Here is a 16,517-nt window from a genome sequence, read left to right as displayed (position 1 = left end):
CAGAAAATCTCTCTTTTCCTTTTCTGAGCAGCACACTGTTGCATAGCCGAAAGCCGAGGGAGCAGATAGGCGCTGCCTCGGCATGGCCTGTGGCCAACAATCATTAGTGGGAACACTACCTTGGCACCCTAGACCCACCCACAAGACATGATAAGATCCTGAACCGTACCTTAGATGCAGGGACCACCACTGGGAATACATCTACCAATAGTGCACATTGTGCGACACGACAAGAGATGGTGCAATATGGAAAGGTCCGAAAACAGACAGAGGGTGTGTTACACTTGACCCTTGACACACCTGAATCATACAGCAACTCCATAACAACTGCATAACATTTATGTCGAACTGTTACAGTGCTTATATAGAACTACTTGTTAGAAATGTATGAAACTGCATCATTGATACTGTGCCATCATGTTGAATGCTTACATTGATGCTGCTCAGCTCCCCCCCCTTTTTTTCTTTCTGTACCTCAAACAAAAACCCTAATAGAAATTGTCAAATAAAAAAATAAATAAAAACTACTATATCCATTGAAAAGTGTTTCAATGCCTTGAATACTGCTAATAAATTTATTCATAGTATAAATTCACAGGAAAACCTATTTAAGGTAATAAACCGCTGGTATATGGTTCCCACAAAACTAAAAGTTATATACCCACAAAAACTGGATATTTGCTGGAGATGTTACAGCCATAAAGGAACATATACCCACATGTGGTGGGATTGCCCAATGATAAAAGAATTTTGGAATCTGGTTTTTATATTTTTGAGAAACATGGGAATATCATTGATTAAAAACACACCAGAATTCACCTTATTGCATATTACAGATAAAAATTGTGAAGAGAAAAATGTGATCCTAATCACTAATGTCCTGATCGAATCTAAGCTATTAATAGCCAGAAACTGGAAATTGAGAAATATACCTACTATATTAGAACTTATAGAGCAAGTAAGATACCAGCTGAAGATGGAAAAAGGTTTTGATTGGTCTAGCGCTAGCCCAAAAGCAATGAGAAACAGTATAACATTTATACAATGGCTAGATTTATTAGATAAGTGTGTAGTAACGATATAATGCATAGGACCCTGAGCTTAGATATCACAGTTAGAGATGGAAAACCTAGGACATGTTTACAAACCTCGAGCAATTTTTTTGTATTAAGTATGTAAAATTTGACAACTGATGTATTAAATGTATTCTCTTTTTGATACTCTTAAATAAAAAAGGATCTAAAGATAATTCTCCCCCTTTAATAATATTGTAAAACGCTACAGAATATGCTGGCGCTATATAAATACCAATAATAATGATAATGCTATCATACTCCCTTTGAGGTGCCGTTTTTCTAAATTAACCAGATTTAGATGTGTTAACTTTATTTCATAACTAAAACGTTCCATTCTTTTTGTTAATTTTCTAGCACGCCACAGCACTTTTTCTAGTCCAATAATATGCTTCTTTAGCACAGGTGCCCAAAATTGCACAGCATGTTCAAGGTGTGGTCTTATCAATGATTTTCACAGAGGCAAAATAGTTTTTTCATCCCGAGATGACAATAGCTTACTGGCCTTAGCTATTGCTGATTGGCATTGCATATTGTTGACTACTTCCCCAAATCCTTCCCGTGTGTTATACCTAATTCACTACCATCTAGGGCAGTGATGGCGAACCTATGGCACGCCCTCCCTCCCCCTGCAGTACATACCACCACCGGACCACCAGGGATGGCTGTGTCCCCCCCCCCACACTTCATTGAAGGTAAGAAGGAGGGGGTGGGATACTAACACACCACCCCTACCCCCCCAGAAGTACCCTTACCCCCCAGCACCACCCCTACCCACCACAGCACCCTACCCACCACAGCACCACCCCTACCCCCCCAGAAGTACCCTTACCCCCCCTGCAGCACCCCACCCCCCAGCACCACCCCTACCCACCACAGCACCCTACCCACCACAGCACCACCCCTACCCCCACAGCACCACCCCTACCCCCCACAGCACCACCCCTACCACCCACAGCAGCACCCTACCCCCCCAGAAGTACCCTTACCCCCCAGCACCACCCCTACCCACCACAGCACCCTACCCACCACAGCACCTACCCTACCCCCCCAGAAGTACCCTTACCCCCCCTGCAGCACCCCACCCCCCAGCACCACCCCTACCCACCACAGCACTCTACCCACCACAGCACCACCCCTACCCCCACAGCACCACCCCTACCCCCCACAGCACCACCCCTACCCACCACAGCACCCTACCCACCTCCCACAGCAGCACCCTACCCACCACAGCACCACCCCTACCCCCTACAGCACCACCCTACCCCCCCCCAGCACCACCCCTACCCCCCACAGCACCACCCTACCCCCCCAGCACCCCCCCACCCCCCCCAGCAGCACCCTACCCCCCAGCACCACCCCTACCCACCACAGCACCCTACCCCCCCAGCACCACCCCTACCCACCACAGCACCCTACCCCCCCAGCACCACCCCTACCCACCACAGCACCCTACCCCCCCAGCACCACCCTACCCCCCCAGCAGCACCGTACCCCCCCAGCACCACCCCACCCCCCCAGCACCACCCTACCCCCCCAGCAGCACCGTACCCCCCCAGCACCACCCCACCCCCCCAGCACCACCCTACCCCCCCAGCACCACCCTACCCCCCCAGCAGCACCGTACCCCCCCAGCAGCACCGTACCCCCCCAGCACCACCCCACCCCCCCAGCACCACCCTACCCCCCCAGCAGCACCCTACCCCCCCAGCACCACCCCACCCCCCCAGCACCACCCCTACCCACCACAGCACCACCCCTACCCACCACAGCACCACCCCTACCCACCACAGCAACACCCCACCCCACCACAGCAACACCCCACCCCACCCCCCCAGCAGCACCCCACCCCCCAGCAGCACCCCTACCCCCCAGAAGTACCTCTACCCCCAGCAGTACCCCTACTCCCCCACAACAGTACCCCTACTCCCCCACACACAGTACCCCTACCCCCCACACAGTACCCCTTACCCCCCACAGCACAGCACCCCTCTCACACACATACAGCACCCCTCTCACACACATACAGCACCTGTCCCACACACACACAGCACCCCTCCAAACACACACACAGCACCCCCCCAAACACACACACAGCACCCCCCCCGAACACACACACAGCACCCCCCCCAAACACACAGCACCCCCCAAACACACAGCACCCCCCCCCCAACACACAGCACTCACCCCCAAACACCCAGCACTCCCCCCAAACACCCAGCACTCCCCCCACACACAGCACCCCCCCACACACACCCAGCACCCCCCCACACACACACAGCACCCCCCCACACACACAGCACCCACCCCCACACACACACAGCACCCCACACACACACACAGCAACCCCCCCAACACACACACACACAGCACCCCCACACACACACACAGCACCCCTCATACACACACACAGCACCCCTCATACACACACACAGCACCCCTCATTTACACATACAACACGCACCCTCCCCCACACACACGCACCCCTCATTTACACATACAACACGCACCCTCCCCCACACACACGCACCCCCCCCCCCCACACACACACACACGCAATTGCCGTGTTGGCACTTTAAGGAAAAAAAAGTTGGCATGTATTGAGGTTTGGGCACTCGGGCTCAAAAAGGTTCGCCATCACTGATCTAGGGTGTAAATTGCTTGTGCATTACTTACCCAAAGTGCATAACTGCATTTATCTACATTAAATTTCATCTGCCATTTGAGTGCCCATTTCCCCAATCTTTCTAAATCCCTCTGCAGTGAAGTAATATCCTGCTCACATTGTATTACTTTACAGTTTTGTGTCATCTGCATGTACTGAAACATAACTGAATGCAATTAAGTTAGTTTGCAATGAGCTATGTTTCATAAAACCATGCTGATTTTTGCTAATACAAAATGTTCTTCTCAATAATCCCTGAGAATTATCCCTTAAAGGGAATCTCCAGTGCCAGGAAAACGATCTGTTTTCCTGGCACTGGAGGGTCCCTCAACCCTCCCACCCCCCAATCCCCAGTTACTGAAGGGGTGAAAAACCCTTCAGTCACTTACCTGAGGCAGCGGCGATGTCCCTCGCCGGTGTCTCATCCTCCGCGACGCTCCTCCTCTCCATTGCGTCAGCCGGTGGGCGAGACTGATCCTGCCCACCGGCCGAGGAGACCTAATGCGCATGCGTGGCAATGCCGCGCATGCGCATTAGCGCTCCCCATAGGAAAACATTGAAAAATAATTTCAATGCTTTCCTATGGGGATTTGAGCGACGCTGGAGGTCCTCACACAGGGTGAGGACGTCCAGCGACGCTCTAGCACAGGTTTCCTGTGCTATAGAGCAGGAAGTGACCTCTAGTGGCTGTCTAGTAGACAGCCACTAGAGGTGGAGTTAACCCTGCAAGGTAATTATTGCAGTTTATAAAAAACTGCAATAATTACACTTGCAGTGTTAGGAGTAGTGGGAGTTGGCACCCAGACCACTCCAATGGGCAGAAGTGGTCTGGGTGCCTGGAGTGTCCCTTTAATAACCCTTCAAAACTTTCCTAGCCACAGAAGTTAAGCTCAAAAGTCTATAATTTGAAAGGTACCTTTTTTGAATATAGGAACCACATTTACATTTTTCCAATCCTCTGGTACAATTCATGAAAGCAAAGAACCCTTACAGATTAAAAACAGAAGCTTGCTTATTTCCACACAGCTTGTTTTAAGTTTACATTAACTTTCTTTTGTTGCTGCAGCACCATGCAGCACCTTGTCTTGAGTCATGCAATCACAATTTTTCTGCAAGTATTTTTACAGCAATCATGTACATGTCTCTTGCCATAGGTTCCTTCTTAATACACAGATCAGCCACAACATTAAATCACTGACAGGTGAAGAGAATAGCATTAATTTTATTAATTACAATCCACCTGTCAAGGGGTGAGATATATTAAGCAGCAAGTGAACAGTCAGCTCTTGAAAAATAGGCAAGCAAAAAAATCTGAGTGACTTTGACAAGCACCAAATAATGATGGGTCAGAGCATTTCCAAAATTGCAAGCCTTGTGGGGTGTTCCCGGTATGCAGTGGTTAGTAACTACCAAAAGTGGTGCAAGGAAGGACAACCGGTGAACGGACGTCAGGGTCATGGGTGCCCAAGGTTCTTTGATGCACGTGGGGAGTGAAGGTTAGCCAGTTTTAGTCCGATCACACAAAAGAGCTACTTAGCTCAGATTACTGAAAAACCTCAGATCAGGTGGATGGCCAGGTGCGTATGCGTCGATTATCTGGGAAAGAGATGGCAGCAGGATGCACAATGGGAAGAAGGCAGGCCTGCAGAGTCACTGTTATGCCCTTAGCAATATTCTGCTGAGAAACCCTGTGTTCTAGCATTCATGTGGCTGTTTCTCTCACACGTAACAGCTGCCTGGAGATGTATGCAGACCACGTAGACCCCTTCAACGGAATGGTTTTCCCTGATGGCATTGGCCTTTTTCAGCGGAATAATGCACCCTGTCATACTTGAAACATTTTTCAGAAATGGTTTGAGGAACATCAAAAAGAGTTTAAGGTGTTGACTTGACCTCCAAATTTACCAAATCTCAGTCTGAATTAACAACTAGGGCAGGGGTGCCCAAAAGGTAAGGGTGCCAAAATGTTTTTGAACTACAGCTTCTAATAATTCTAAATGTATGTGAGGTATCATGGGAGTTGTAAAACTTCAACATCTGGTGATCTACCTTGTGGACACCCCTGATCTAGTGCATGTGCTGGAACAACAAATGCAATCCATAGAGACCCCACCTCAAACTTGCAGGATTTAAAGGATCTGCTGAAAATGTATTTGTGCCAGATACCACAAGATATGTTCAGAGGACTTGTGTAGTCCATGCCTCAATGCATGAGAGCTCTTTTGGCAGCACGAGGGGAACCTGGCATGTGTTTTTTTTTTTGTATTTTATTATAGTTTTAAGGCTTAAAATACATCTGGATTGTAGTACATAAAAGAAAGAACACAATATAGTGACATAAAATAAAGTAACACAATATATTGACATCTGGTGGCACTTGAGTTGTCAGGCATCTGTGTGTGACCTGTATGGGCCCTGGGACGTGCATCAGCCTAACTATTCTTACTGAGTGCTTACACGACAGGCTGCGGTCTGGTGCGCCTTTGGCATTGCATACTGTCTAGTTATCTTGAGTGCGTATATACAGTGAGAGAGCTCCTGGTGTGGTGATTGTCACCCTTATGTGTGGCCCAAGCCATGTCTGATGTAGTTCAGAGTCTGTCTATATTCCAGTCACTATCATAGCTTTTTCCTGTCCCCTGTAGTTGCAATCTCCCTAGTGTGATGTGTGGGCTTCTTTGGCTTCCAGTGCTGTGACTCTTTGCTGAAGGGCCCCCATCTCCTTTCGGGTTTCTCTGAGGTCGGCCTTCCAGACCTTCCTCATCTCCGTCAGGAGGTCTCTGATGTCCCTCTTTGTCACTGGGGATGAGTCCTCTTCTGACTCCGAGTCTCGATAGTGGGCCTCCGCTGCCGGTGAGGTAAGGCTCTCCCTGTCATCATGGGAGCTCACTGAGGCCTTCTCCTCGCTGTGCGCCTCCGGCGCCATTTTGGTCTGAGCCCGCAGGCCTTTCAAATGAAAGCCGAATGTCGGCTAATTTAGACGTCTCTGGCAAGCGGAATTTTTTATTTTTTTTGCCCCATTTGGTCTCTGGGGGGGATTGTGTGGTTTTGGTCTATGGTAGGGAGATGATTCACTCTTTTGGGCCAGGTAAGAACAGAGCTCCACATGCACACGTCTGGTCTAGTAGCTATCCTGGCACGTGGTTTTAATGTTGTGGCTGATCAGTGTAGATACTGAGGAAAAATAATTATTTAAAATTTGTCTTTTCCTGATCTTCATTTACAAACAGGTTTTTAATGCTTTTCTGATTGTACTATATGTATGAAAACCCAATATCTAATAGTTCTGGTCAACAACACCATATTTGATAGAAGGTTCCCCTGTCACTACCCCCTTTCCAATAAGCACCAGAGGAAAACACCTCAACATGAGATAGCTTCACTGGAGTCACTACTCATAAATACTTTGGCAGTCACCTCCCACATGTCATTTCAGTTATCACAGTCGGAGAACTCCCTTATATCTCTCTCCCAGACACAGTTTAAGGGAGCCTCCCCCAAACCAGCAGCACATAAAGAAATACTATAGAGTTAGGAATACAAACATGTATTCCTGACATGATAATCCTAAGGTGGCTGTTTAGGTGACCGGGCCCGTTTAATATCAGTAAACAGGGGATTTACTCATTTTCTCCTACGACGCACCATTCTCACTGTGGCTAGCCCCGTTTGGCTACAACTCCATGGCTGTGTTCATCAGTCTTGTGTGTCCCAGTCAATCCAATGTTTTCCAAATGGGCAGCAAAACGCAGTGCATGCCTATCATCATCTCTTCATAGAGATGCATTGGACCAATGCATCTCTATGAGGAACCTTTAGCGTCTCCATGCAGAGCATCCTGTGCAGCACTATACTAGGAAGCACCTCTAGTGCCTTTGTGAGTGGCTGCCACTAGAGGTGTTACTAGCCAGCAATATAAACACTGTATTTTTGCAGAAAATGCAGTGCTTACACTGAAAAGACTGCAGGGACTATACATGCCAGTCTATACATTAAGCTGTAGTGTTTCTGGCGACTATAGTATCCCTTTAAGAGTTTATCCAGGTGATTCATAAAGTCTTTTTAATAAGTGCCCTAAAAGCACAAAGCCTCAAATTAGGGCATATGTGTTTGAGTAGCCTGAGCCGCCTTTGGGCTGTTGGGGAGGCTACACAATTGGAGGTAGCAGAAAATGTTTTAACTGTCATCTCTCTGCAGAAGGGAGTCAAAAGAAACTATGTATAAATCGTAGTATCTCTGGATTCCTTAAAGCTACTGGCTAGAACTCCAGTGGGAAGGAGATATTTAGAAGAATCTAAAACATGGAGAATTCTTGCGTCACGAGGAAGCTTGGACTGTCTATTCTGTCACATAATACATTATCATGCAGGACAGCTGGTAACCTAATTCATGGGAGAGCTCTAGTCGGCCATTTAGGAATCAAATTACAATTCTCAAGCAATCAGTGACAAATACCAATAAAAAAAAAAGACTGTGGAGTGCATGTGACTTAGCAACCAATCAGAATTTGTGATATGCAGAATGGTGTAATGCTACATAATCGTTTTGATGATAGAGCAACTAGAATCAATGATAATGCCCCTCCACTATCTCAATCACTGGCACATTTTGTCTGACAGTAAGTAATACAAAGCTAACATACTCCCTTTCTACCACATATTATCCACATATCCTATTACCATCTTGCTCACTCCGGACACATAATATTGCCCGTTCATATTAACATTATTAATGACTGGACAAAACGTTCCAATAACCCAGGGCCAACCGAGACCAGAACAGCAAGCTTATTCTACAATGAAACTGTCACGGGGTCAGACCCAAACTTACAGGAAATGGCGAATCCCACAACTACTAAATAAACATATTACTACGCCTTAGAGTGGCTGAACTTAATATAAGAAAGACAAAGACAACAGAAATAGTCACATTCAGGATAATAGAAATATGGATGTATGAATAAATAAGCTGGGTCAGGATTCCAGAAATACTCAAAGTCAGAAACCAGGAAAACCAGAAGCCAGGATACCAGGAAAACACCAAGGTCAGTATCAAAATATTAAGAGATACTTCTTATAAGCACTAAATGTGTATCAAGGCAGAAGCCACAATAGGGCACTGAATAAAGGCCCAAATAAACATTATATTGGCTTACACGTGTTCTGATTGGTTCAGGTCATCTCTGTGACTCCAAAATGTTTGATAATGGGATCGCCTAGATGACGTGGTCACTTTAAGGGTGGGTATGACATCACAATATTTCAAACTATATAAGGACATTCCTTTCAAACTGGCATCATCCAAATGAATACATGGAAGCTGTCAATATTTTTTGGCCAAAGTGAACAGCGGTTCGCCAGCACCAAATGGTAAGTACAGTGTAATTCGCCATTTCCCTTTTCAGGTCGCACGTCCACGTGGAGTATTTGGTCCATGCGACCTGAGGTGGTGAGCAAGCGTGCAGATCATTCGGCTTGCTGGCCCGACGAGGGAAGCAGCACAGATGTGTGGAGCAGGTAAGTACACTACAAAAACACAATATTGCATTGCACAACTCTTGTAGAAGTTCAGACTTGTACAGTAAAGGAAAAATAGTCGGCCGCTGATTTTTACAGATTACAATAATAAGCCTGCTTACCCTTGCTCGTGCTCTTATAGACTTCAGTAGAGAGTTACAATTGATACCCCTCCAGGCACAGTGAGTGAGAGGTCTGCATTTGTTTTACCTTTTCAAAATTACAGAAGCAAAATAGATTATAGAGTGTACGAGAAAGAAATGGAAAGGACAAAAGTGTGAGATGATCTTATGAAGGACATGTGTGCCACAAAAATTGTTGAAGAAGTTTCATGGATACAGGGAGTGCAGAATTATTAGGCAAGTTGTATTTTTGAGGATTAATTTTATTATTGAACAACAACCATGTTCTCAATGAACCCAAAAAACTCATTAATATCAAAGCTGAATATTTTTGGAAGTAGTTTTTAGTTTGTTTTTAGTTATAGCTATTTTAGGGGGATATCTGTGTGTGCAGGTGACTATTACTGTGCATAATTATTAGGCAACTTAACAAAAAACAAATATATACCCATTTCAATTATTTATTTTTACCAGTGAAACCAATATAACATCTCAACATTCACAAATATACATTTCTGACATTCAAAAACATAACAAAAACAAATCAGTGACCAATATAGCCACCTTTCTTTGCAAGGACACTCAAAAGCCTGCCATCCATGGATTCTGTCAGTGTTTTGATCTGTTCACCATCAACATTGCGTGCAGCAGCAACCACAGCCTCCCAGACACTGTTCAGAGAGGTGTACTGTTTTCCCTCCTTGTAAATCTCACATTTGATGATGGACCACAGGTTCTCAATGGGGTTCAGATCAGGTGAACAAGGAGGCCATGTCATTAGATTTACTTATTTTATACCCTTTCTTGCCAGCCACGCTGTGGAGTACTTGGACGCATGTGATGGAGCATTGTCCTGCATGAAAATCATGTTTTTCTTGAAGGATGCAGACTTCTTCCTGTACCACTGCTTGAAGAAGGTGTCTTCCAGAAACTGGGAGTTGAGCTTGACTCCATCCTCAACCCGAAAAGGCCCCACAAGCTCATCTTTGATGATACCAGCCCAAACCAGTACTCCACCTCCACCTTGCTGGCGTCTGAGTCGGACTGGAGCTCTCTGCCCTTTACCAATCCATCCATCTGGCCCATCAAGACTCACTCTCATTTCATCAGTCCATAAAACCTTAGAAAAATCAGTCTTGAGATAATTCTTGGCCCAGTCTTGACGTTTCAGCTTGTGTGTCTTGTTCAGTGGTGGTCGTCTTTCAGCCTTTCTTACCTTGGCCATGTCTCTGAGTATTGCACACCTTGTGCTTTCGGGCACTCCAGTGATGTTGCAGCTCTGAAATATGGCCAAACTGGTGGCAAGTGGCATCTTGGCAGCTGCACGCTTGACTTTTCTCAGTTCATGGGCAGTTATTTTGCGCCTTGGTTTCTCCACACGCTTCTTGCGACCCTGTTGACTATTTTGAATGAAACGCTTGATTGTTCGATGATCACGCTTCAGAAGCTTTGAAATTTTAAGAGTGCTGCATCCCTCTGCAAGATATCTCACTATTTTTAACTTTTCTGAGCCTGTCAAGTCCTTCTTTTGACCCATTTTGCCAAAGGAAAGGAGGTTGCCTAATAATTATGCACACCTGATATAGGGTGTTGATGTCATTAGACCACACCCCTTCTCATTACAGAGATGCACATCACCTAATATGCTTAATTAATAGTAGGCTTTCGAGCCTATACAGCTTGGAGTAAGACAACATGCATAAAGAGGATGATGTGGTCAAAATACTCATTTGCCTAATAATTCTGCACGCAGTGTATAATCAATACAAATGTAAACTTGGCAAAAGGATTTGCATAATTTAACTATTTGTTGGTACCTATGGGCATTTGAGAGTATCTAAATGATTGCAATGTGTAGGTAAAAGCTAATAAATGTCTAAAGAAAAGAAAAACAGGAAATACAAAAAAAAAATTACAGTTAATAATAAAGATTAATATGACACATTTTTATGTATTTTCATGTGGGAGACTAGTTAATAATTCTAAGCAATAATTAAAGTTTTTATTTTCAGGTGTGGTGTGGTTCATACCGACCAGAGTATGCTAGGCATTCCATCAAGACGGATGTTCACAGCCCCTTCAAATACAGGTGAGTTTCAAACAAGAGAGGTTTAGTATTCTAAACACAATACCTGACATTCATTATGTGCCAAGAAGGAGTATGTAAGCCTGATCTGGAGCCATTAATGAATACATGTTGTTGACCAGAACTTTTTTATTGTATGTTACCCATTGTTCTAGAATCATTAAGCAATATAAGTATTTCCAAATCTTGTTTTGCTTCATGGAATTTATCCATTTCCCAAAAATCATCTGTTGATTAAAGTTATTTTCCACAGGAAAGTATGATGTAAAAAGTATCAGTAATACACCTGCTGACTATACCCTCATAATCTACCATTTTAATGGGTTACACAAAGCAAGAATGCATCTAAAAGGAGCACAGATCCAATGGCTTTCTCTCCCTGCTTTCTGCCATTTAAGTGACATTCCTTGGGATCTCATTCTTACCCAACCAAAAATCGCACTGTTTTGCTTGGCAGCTTATGTACTTTGTGATGACAACAGTTGTTATTAGCAGGCAAAGAAGTGTGCTTTTCAGTCAGGTAAATGTGTGCTCTTGACTGAGGTACACTTAAGTGTTCTCAGGGAGAGAACACTGGGAGGGGAGGGGAGGGAAGGGGGAGGAGGTTGACAGTGTTCTTTTAAAATATGCAAAGTATGTGTTTTTTCTTTTTGTTTTTTAAATGAAAATCTATTTGTCCAAACTCCTTATCTTTATTTTCTAATAAGACAAAAACAGAAAAGGAATTACTTCGTTTTCACATAAAGTTGCAAGAAAAAACACATCCATCCAGGGTTATTCGCTAACGGGAGATATCTCTGACTGAATTAATGAATCCTGATGATCTTAGCCAGTTTCAATGCTTTCCCTCAGGGGTACATCTGAAGGCTGGTGACTTAATGCATCTCTATGGGGACCATTAAGCATCTCCATGCAGAGTGTGGAGAGGATGAAGTCGGCCCCAGGAAGTTCCTCGAGAGGCTGTCTAAGTGACAGCCACTGGAGATGATGTTAGGCAGCAGTTTAAAAAATAAATCCAGACATAAGTTCTCTCACTTAGTAGTTTTTTGAAATCATGATATATTAATCTAATTTTGCCAACTGAAATTAAATAGCATTGAAAAAAATACTCATATTGCATATCCATTAGCCCTAGCAATTTTGTAGTCCTTTTTGCTGTCAGAACAATGATATGCACCTTTTTTCCTTCTTTGTCTGACTGCATGGATTTTATTTCAAAATTATGTCGAACAGAACCATGGCATGGACTAAATTCTGTCCTCCTGAAAAAAAAAAGAAAAATCAGCACAGTACATAAGTATAATACCTAGTAGAAAATGCACCAATTAGGATACTCAACAACCATCAAGTAATCATCCTGAGAAGGCCTGTTGAAGATAAGCCTCTGAGACTGGCGTAAAAATTCAGAACCTCTTTGGTTTAATCGATTAAACCTCCCAAGAATTATTATGGTTATGATAGAAACTATAAATACAAAAATATTGTAATATTTTCCTTTTCCTATCTATTCAGGGTCATGGGCTCTTTGCAAAACTTTGAGGCTTTCTCAGAAGAATTTAATTGCAAGAAGGGTACAAAAATGAATCCTGCAGAGAAATGTCGAGTTTGGTAGACAAGAAGATTCAAAATGGTATTTTAAAAGAATTATTACAAAAATGTCTGCTGGGCTGGCTTACACATATTGAACAGTTATAGCCAACACTGTGGCCTGGTGTTTCCCCTGTTCAGATCAGAGTTCTGGAAAAGTGGTGCAAAGACAGAGTTGAGAGGTGACAGACATACTGTTTTAGGGTTCAACTAGAAAAAAATGAAGAAGTAAATTATTAGTGCAGTATGTTTTATCTCTGGAATAAAATGCTGTAACTGACTGTTTTAATGGCTTGACTGTTATAAAATAAAATACTGCTGTCAGGTTTTCAAATACTAGTTTTAAAAATAAATATTTTTCCTCAAATTTATTTCCCTTTTAATAAATATTATATGTCAGTGTTGCCAACAACCCATTGACGTTTCTGATGTGACTGTCATTATTTGCAACTTAAATGTTAACATTTCATTAATATATTTAAAAGCAAAATAAAAAATGTTCAGGTTTAAAATATTAGTAGATAAATTTGCTGTATGTGGGGGGAGGGCAAGATGTTGAATGTATCAGTGACAAAAAAACAACTAATTTTATATGATTCTTATTAAATGTGTTATATAACTAGATTAAGATATGTTGGATACGCCTACATTGCAAGACAATCTTGCAGAGTTTTTTTAATTAAAAAAAAAAATGTATAGAAATTCATATTGTAAGGACATATTTTTCCCACAATATATCTTTAAAAAGTCTCTGTTGGATAAGATATAATGAGATATATAAATATGTGATCATGTAAATTTATATGTGAAAACTTTAATGCTGAGAGTAGATCTGACATAGCGTACTAAAGTAAGAACAATACATATAATGTAATTAATTATCTGCAAAGGTTTTGTGAGATTGTAAAATTACATAGTTCTATATAATAAATTATCATTGCTTCATTGCTTTGTTGTCTTTTTTTTTTAACAGTTTCAAATTATGGTGATTAGGTATATGTGCAACATTTTTTTTTAATTTTCCAAGTAAATAACAGTTAATGAAATGGATTGGTAACAATAATAATATAATTAATGGACAAAATAATAATAAACTAAATAATTTTAATTTGTGTGTGCTTGAATAAAAGAAGATATTAGTTTAATAACGCAATATGGGCTTTGGGGACCCATGACCCCATTAAACTATCTAAATTCCGCTGCTTATACAATAAATGTTATTTTCATGAAAATATTGTAAATGAGTGAAGTGCTCAAACATTAATCCTACAGGAAATACAGGTAAAAGCAATTCCACCTCAGATATATAGGTCTATTATTATTTTAACATCATGGGACTCATTAAAAGGTATTGCTATGTAAAGAATGATAAATAGTTTTATGTGTTCTGCATTCAGATGCCAGTAATACTCTGTTCTGTTTTATGTCTTCTATACACTGAACCTTGTGTTTTTTTACACTTTACAAATTCACAAGAAACTCTTAGTGTAAAATCTGGTGGGGGTGGAGGGGAGAGGGTATGTACAGTGACAGATGCAGTGGGTGGAAATAAAATTGCTAATACTTGATGTGGACACAAATTTCCACAATTGGGACAATATACAACATTATATGAAAGAGTGTCGACCTCTTATAATTTTATTATTTTCACTTTGTATAATTTATCTAGCAAACATATCTGCCACATTTTTGTGGTTTGTGTCATCTACTACTACCTATGGATCCATGCCCCAAAACATAAATACTGTCAATTTTGAGATGGAACCATCTCTTTCCAGCCATTTTATTGACCAATGGAATAAATGTGATGGTGAGGCGCTATATTAAAATACCATGAAGATTCCATAACTAAAAACAGTGCTGTGCAACAAGGCAATATAAACACATATATACCTTTATTTAGAGCCCTATTTTTGGATCCTAGCGTAAATATGAAGTTCCTTTAAGACATAAAATGAAAGAAAGATCATATCATAGTATAGACTGTATGACAAATAGGATATCAAAATATGAAGTCAAGTCTCCACTCACAATTTTTGGAGCTAAAGAATATAGCTCAATTTATGCGCTTTTAAGGTCCGTAAGGTGACCCTTTCCCTTCTTTCTGAGATTTTCTGAATTTTCTTATCCTATGTAATATTACAAGAAAGAACAAATATGGTGCAATATTGTAATTCTCCTTTAAGTGGTAAGATTTGAAGATAAATGGTACTCACAAACCCAGAGCCTTCCAGATAGGCTCAAATCAGATAGCGTATGATTAAGGACCACATTCCTTCTTGTAATTGCAGGGAAAAACTGCCGTAGTGCGTTTGTAAAAAAATGTGCACTTTATTTAACTCTAAACTTATGTATATGTATATATATATATAAATATAAGATAAGATACAAATTAGAAAACACACACAAAATAAAAGTCCAATAATAGAGAGTCCTATGCTCACAAATCCCAGTTCACTGCTTTTTGTAATTTATTGACCAAGGTTATTTGGGGGGGGGGAGGGGAGAGAGGGAAGAGGGAAGAGGTGGAGAAAAAAATATTTAAAAAACAATCCTGCAAAGTAAGTTCATATAGAGTGTTTCTAGGTTGTATTGGGTCTTCCTGAACTTTAGCTGCTAAATACTTTAGCTGAAACTTGTGCTTATTCTCCATATTCTCCATATTTATCAACAAAAGTCTAACCTATTTTCACGTGAGCGTGAATCAGGACCATCTCCCAATATATTATTAAATTCCTTTGCACTTTGTTGTGGTCTGGGTTTGTAGCACAAAGAAATACCTTCAATTCCTTCTATTAATGGATTTAATTTTCAATAGATTTTATAGTTATTTATATATAATGTCAAGCTACCAGGAATGCTATACATGTGTTATTCATTTCAAAGTTAAATAAATAATACCCTAAGCATAAACCACATAAAACAGGAGTCCTTGTACAATTAAACTAGATCATATGACTGGGTTTAACATTTTCAGTGCACTAAAATAATAGTTTGTATTGTACCACTTCAATATTCACAAACATTATGTTTACTTATCTCTGTACCCCTTCTATCACTTACCTGATTTCAGCACCAATGTCCCTCAGCGCTGGTTCAGGCTTTCCCTCCACTCCTCCCCATAAGCCAGCAGGAGAGATCTAATGCACATACGCCTCGCTCGCATTAATACTTCTCCTAGAATAAAGCATTGTATAATGCTTTCCTATGGGGTTTTGGGTGACGCTATGCATGAGGACGTCCAGCATCAGGCGACTAAACGGCCCAGAAGTCCCTCTAGTGAATGTCTGGCAGACAGCCATTAGAGGTGGAGTTAACCCCAGCAGGTAATTATGAGAGTTTATTAAAAAACTGCAATAATTTCCACTGCAGGATTAAGTGGCCTGAGACACTGCAACCGCTGAATTGGGCTGGGTGCCTATAATGTCCCTTTAACTTTTTTTGTTGAGACTTATTTTAGCCTGGAGT

The 16,517-nt window shown here is 42.0% G+C and overlaps 1 protein-coding gene across 3 annotated transcripts in view; it reads left to right on the top strand.

Moving 5' to 3' along the window:
• Positions 1–13,994, top strand: part of MMEL1 (membrane metalloendopeptidase like 1) — a 325,883-nt gene extending 311,889 nt beyond the window's left edge. For all 3 annotated transcript variants that reach the window (XM_063435947.1, XM_063435946.1, XM_063435945.1), the window contains exons 22-23: positions 11,389–11,465; positions 12,975–13,994. In XM_063435947.1, the coding sequence (XP_063292017.1) occupies positions 11,389–11,465; positions 12,975–13,074 (177 nt within the window). In that variant the 3' untranslated portion in view covers positions 13,075–13,994. The remainder of the gene's footprint in view (positions 1–11,388; positions 11,466–12,974) is intronic.
• The last annotated feature ends 2,523 nt before the right edge of the window (positions 13,995–16,517 follow it).

Source organism: Pelobates fuscus, chromosome 11 (genome assembly GCF_036172605.1).
Source record: "Pelobates fuscus isolate aPelFus1 chromosome 11, aPelFus1.pri, whole genome shotgun sequence".
NCBI lineage: Eukaryota > Metazoa > Chordata > Amphibia > Anura > Pelobatidae > Pelobates > Pelobates fuscus.
The sequence above is the reverse complement of the archived record's forward strand: the minus strand, read 5'-3'. Positions and strand labels throughout refer to the sequence as shown.